This window comes from Chondrus crispus, genomic scaffold (assembly GCF_000350225.1).
Source record: "Chondrus crispus Stackhouse genomic scaffold, scaffold_596, whole genome shotgun sequence".
Taxonomy (NCBI): Eukaryota; Rhodophyta; class Florideophyceae; order Gigartinales; family Gigartinaceae; genus Chondrus; species Chondrus crispus.
This window is the reverse complement of record NW_005178589.1, coordinates 11871-17283: the sequence shown is the minus strand read 5'-3', so window position 1 is coordinate 17283 and position 5413 is coordinate 11871. Positions and strand designations below refer to the sequence as shown.

The following is a 5413-nucleotide window of genomic DNA, read 5'->3' as shown; positions in this document are numbered from 1 at the left end:
GAAGCTCAAGCACGTCGTGAGGCAGGTCGAGCTCGGGCGAGAATTCGGAGGGGACAACACACCGAATCTAAGGCTCAAGCGCGTCGCCAAACCGCCCGGGAACGTACTGCAGAACGAAGAGCAGCAGACACTTCTGAGCAGCGCGAAGAGCGTCTTCGTCGAAACAGGGAGAGAACCAGGGCGCGCAGAGCCGTTCAATCACGGACAGAGGGTCCCAGAGAGTCTCCAAAGCTCCGAGCAGCAACGGAACGTGCCAGAGCCTCGAATCGAGCATCTATGCAACGCACGAGACAGGCTGAGAGCCCTCCTGACCGCATAACTCGATTGGAGGCCTCTCGTGTCTCAATGCAACAGAGAAGAGCTGACGCGACAACCCCAGAGAGACATGAGCGTCAAGACTCAAACCGAAGATCTACAGAAGCAGCTAGAGCGGAAGAAAATACCCCCCTCCGAGATGCACGGCGCGAAGCGAATCGCAATGCGACACGAGGAGCTAGAGCCGAGGAAATTACTCCTGCTCGTGAGGCGCGGCGAGACCTTGACCGTCTATCCACCCAACGATCAAGGGATGCACAAGACACACCGACTCGGAATGCCCGGCAACGATCCGACGGCCAGGCTCGAACGGCTTCTCGGCAGCTCTTCCCCCCACTACCCGAATCCTCGCCTTCGTATCGCGATCTCGGCATGGTCCATATTGAGTGTTCGCACTGCAAAGCTCTGCATTTCGTCCAAGAACGCATCGTGAGCAGCTCTGCCGCAAGGCCCATGTTTTCCACATGCTGTGGGAAGGGGAAGCTGTCACTGCCCCTTCTCACCTACCTGCCAGCTCTTCTGCGCTCTCTTCTCATCGATGATACTCCAAGGGCCCGCCGCTTCCGTAAAAACATTCGAGCATACAATTCAGCGCTGTCTATGGCGTCCGTGGTCGCCAAATGGGTGAACAAAGGGCCCGGTACTTCTAATTTTAACCCCACAATGACGATGCAGGGCGAGATGTACCATTACATGGGTCCCATGATGCCATCCGAGGGGCGGGCGCCTTCCTTTGCTTCCGTTTACATTCACGACACTGACTACGGTACTCAAACGCGCACAAGGCTTGGCGGAGCCTCTACACGGCTGGAAGACACACTGTTAATGCAACTGACGCACATGCTGCACGAATGCAACCCCTACGTGCAGTCTGTTCTCAGTATGCGAGAATGGGCTCAATCCCCTCAACCCAACACTCTAGCCCCGTACCAGATGGTCATCCATGCCGACCGCAGGCCAAGTCATGAGCACGTGCGCCGGTACAATGGTCCCGAAGCTTCTGAAGTGGCAGCATTGATCCCTGGAAATGAAGGCGGAGAGATTGGGCGAAGAGATATCGTCGTGCGCAGCCGAGGGACTCTGAACAGTAACGGGAACGAAGTGCTGGATCCGATTTCAGTCAGTCATCGTGCATACGATCCGTTGAGTTACGTGCTTTTGTTCCCGAACGGTAGAGATGGATGGTATCCAGAGCTTCGATTCTCCAGTGATGACGACGGCAGACGTACCAAGATCACTCCGATGATGTACTACGGATGGCATTTGTTCGAAAGAGCAGGCGAGTTCAGCACAATCTTGCACGCAGCGTGACTCTTTCAGCAATATTTGGTTGACCAGTTCTGCAAAGTGGAGGCAGAAAGGCTTTCGTATCTCCGCCACAACCAGACACAGCTTCGAGCCGCCGACTACACCTCACTGCGCGACAGCCTAGGAGACTCCGGTCGTGCTGAAGATGAAGCCGATGCCGTGCGTGCGGGACGACTGTTCATTCTCCCTTCCACGTACATTGGAGGTGACCGCTACATGAGGCAGCAGATGCACGACATAATTGCTATATCGAACCAAATTGGCCACCCGGACATCTTCCTCACTATGACATGCAATCCAAGCTGGCCGGAGATCACAAGACCCCTACTGCCGAACCAAACGCCTCAGGACAGACCGGACCTGTGCGCACGTGTGTTTCGTCTGAAAATGAAAGATCTCATGTCCTTGGTCATCAACGAGGAAGTATTTGGAACCGTCGTTGCCCATGTACGAGTCATCGAATTTCAGAAACGCGGTCTTCCCCACGCTCACGTTGTATTTTTCCTAGATGAAGTCTCCAAGAATGATCTGCGTACTCCCGAATACGTCGACCGCATTATCTCTGCCGAGATCCCGTCTGCCCAAGATCCAGAACTCCAAGAGGTCGTGCTCAAGCATATGATTCACAATCCATGTGGAGAACGCAATCCAACAGCCGTGTGCATGGGCGAGCAGTACTGCAGGAAAGGGTCTCCAAAATCGTTCAAACACGAAACCAGCCAGTCCGACAGTGAGTACTACATCACATGCCGCAGAAGGTCCCCCTCTGCAGGTGGGGTCTCCATCGAGCGACCCTCCCGTGTTGGCCGACGACAGCAATCCGTCGTGGTCGACAACTCCTGGGTCGTTCCCCACAGTCCTCTGCTTTTACGATCATTCGCTTGCCATTTGAATTTGGAACTCTGCGTGTCACGGGTTGGCGGAATCAAGTACCTCTTCAAGTATGTTTGCAAGGGACAAGACCGAGTGACCATGGAAATCACTGCCGAGAACGAGTGCCACGACGAGATCTCCAACTTCCAAGATGCCAGATACGTTTCGGCATCGGAGGCCGCATGGAGGTTATTCTCCTTTGACATTGTAGATCGCAATCCTCCAGTGGTCAGACTTACGGTGCATCTGCCCAACCACCATACAGTATACTTTGAGGAAGGGCGAGAGCAGGAGGCGGCGCTTCGACCAGCATCAGGTACGAAGCTGACCGAGTGGTTTAAAGCCAACGAGAAGTACCCAAGCGCGAGGCATCTTCGGTACCACAAGTTTACAAGGTACTTTACGTGGAAGACACGCACCAAGTCATGGAGTCCAAGAGCAACCCTGCGAAGACGGAACGCCACCAGCGAAGAGGAAGCCTACGATTTCAGTGGTACAGGTGCCAACGTAGTCGGTCGAATCTACACTGTCAGTCCGAGGGAGGGTGAGCGCTACTTTCTTCGCCTCCTCCTCACACAAGTGCCAGGGGCAACATCCTTCGAGAACTTGCGAAATATCGACGGCGAGCAGTGCACCAGCTTCCGACAAGCTTGCTTACGACTCAGTTTGCAGGCCGACGATGCGGAGTGGAAGCACGCAATCCGAGATTCATTCCGGTCAAGCTTCGTTCCTCTTTCTCATCTGTTTGCTACGATTCTGGCACACTGCCAGCCTTCGGACCCTCTCTCGCTGTGGAACGACCACCTGGACATGTTTCTCACCAATATTCGCAATCGTGCACGCAGACAACCCATTGGAAGACAGCAGCTTCGCGATGATCACCACGCCACATCTAACGTACTTCGAGAGGTACAGGAGGCTCTGCAGACCGTGCCATCCGACTGGACGCTCGCAAACTTCGGACTCCCACTGCCCGATGACAGCCTGCCCGCTTTGGAACAGCAAAACGAGATCGAGACCCCCGAAGCACGAGCGCAGCAGTGGGAAGGGCGATTACAGACGTCGTTGCCGCTGTTGAACACAAATCAACGTCATGCCTTTGACGAAATAGTGGGCTCCTTGCTTCCAGGCGTATCCGTCTCTGCATTGCTTCAAGGATCCTTAAGCGCCGTTGCGGGACCTTCTATGCCGACACGAAGTGGTCGTCTCTTCTTCCTCGATGCTCCTGGCGGAACAGGCAAAACATTCGTGCTCAGCGCCATTCAAGACTTCCTTCGTACGCGCCGTAAGCAGGTCATCGCTGTCGCTACGTCTGCTGTTGCTGCTGTGCTGCTCGACGGTGGACGCACCGCTCATTCCGTGTTCAAGATTCCCATTCCTGTATCTGCCGAAAGCACGTGCAGCTTCTCCGCAAACTCCGACACAGGCCGTACACTGCAACAAGTCGATCTCATCATATGGGACGAGATCGTCATGTGCCATCGACATTGCATTGAGACTGTCGATCGCTCCCTTCGAGACTTGATGCAAACCGACCGGCCCTTCGGAGGAAAGTTCCTCGTGCTCGCTGGAGACTTTAGACAAGTCCTTCCCGTTGTTCCGGGCGGGTCCAGAGGTCAAATCGTTAGTGCGTGCGTCAAGGCTTCCCCGCTGTATCGAAAGTGCCGATTCCTGCGCCTTACCGAGAACATGTGCGTTGCTGCTCTCCGAGCGGACCCTGCAGCAGATGAGGAGGCTCTCAACTTTCCAGAATTCCTCCTCAGCGTCGGGGAAGGCAGACTTCAAGGCGAACAGCGCCCGGAATGGATCTCACTACCACAGTCCATTGCGTTCGAGCACACCATCCGCAACTTATGCCTCAAGGTCTTCCAAGGCACTCGAGACAATCACGCCGACCCTGCCTGGCTCACCAAGCGCGTTATACTCACCACAAAGAACAGGCCGCTCGAGGAAGTCAACGAGGTCATCGGCAACATGATTCCGGGATCGTATCGAACGTATTTGAGCGCAGACAAGGTCGAGAACGAAGACACCAACGCGCTGATCTATCCCACAGAAATGCTCAACACCTTGACCGCCGGATCTGCTCTACCAGACCACAAGCTCAAGCTCAAGAAAGGCTTCATCCTCATGCTTCTGCGCAATCTCGATCCCGCTACCGGTCACGTCAACGGCGCGCGATATGTCATCGAAAACATGACCAACAACCTGCTCTTTCTACACGTTACCACCGGGTCACACCAAGGCAACAGACTGTGTCTTCCTCGAATGCCCTGCGGACCAGGAGACGACAACTTTCCCATCCCTGGCTTCACCCGAACGCAGTTCCCCATTCGCACGTGCTTCGCCCTTACAACGAACAAAGCGCAAGGCCAATCCTTCGGTGGCCGCATTGGTCTCGACTTATGAGATCACTGCTTCTCGCACGGTCAACTCTATGTCGCACTATCAAGGACTACTCACCCAGGCAACGTCACTGTCCTCACTCGAGAGTCCAATGAAACCACTCGAAACGTAGTGTACCCCGAGGTCCTTCAGTAGTTACCAAAAAAGTAAACGCCATTGTCTTTACATACTTTCATTGCCACCCTTCCCAAATAGTGTTCCTCCACGCTTCCTTGGCTCGGCGCGCAAAGCACGCACGGAGCCCACTTGTCCCCGCGTATACTAATTTCCGTGTCTGTCTGTCTGTGTGTTTGTGTATGTGTGTTCGTGCGCTCCCGCACGCGTTGCCATTGACGCACAGGCGACACGTGGCGGACAAGTGGCGGCCACGTGCGGGGCGCGGCCTGGCCGCAGGCCAAGCCGCCCCGACAAGTGGCGACACGTGGCTAAAATCCGTGTCTGTGTGTGTGTCTGAATGTCCTTGCGCTCCCACGTTGCAATTGGCGCACGGAGGCCGCGCCGCGGTGACAAG

General features: G+C 55.2%; 1 protein-coding gene across 1 annotated transcript; it reads left to right on the top strand.

The window, feature by feature from the left end:
- The first annotated feature begins 345 nt into the window (after nucleotides 1-345).
- On the top strand, nucleotides 346-4905 carry CHC_T00008902001 (ATP dependant DNA helicase). Its single transcript, XM_005710623.1, has 6 exons — nucleotides 346-1540; nucleotides 1664-2926; nucleotides 2975-3426; nucleotides 3524-3560; nucleotides 3764-4191; nucleotides 4360-4905. Exons 1-6 carry the CDS (start codon nucleotides 346-348, stop codon nucleotides 4903-4905), a joined length of 3921 nt encoding a protein of 1306 aa, XP_005710680.1.
- Nucleotides 4906-5413: the final 508 nt, after the last annotated feature.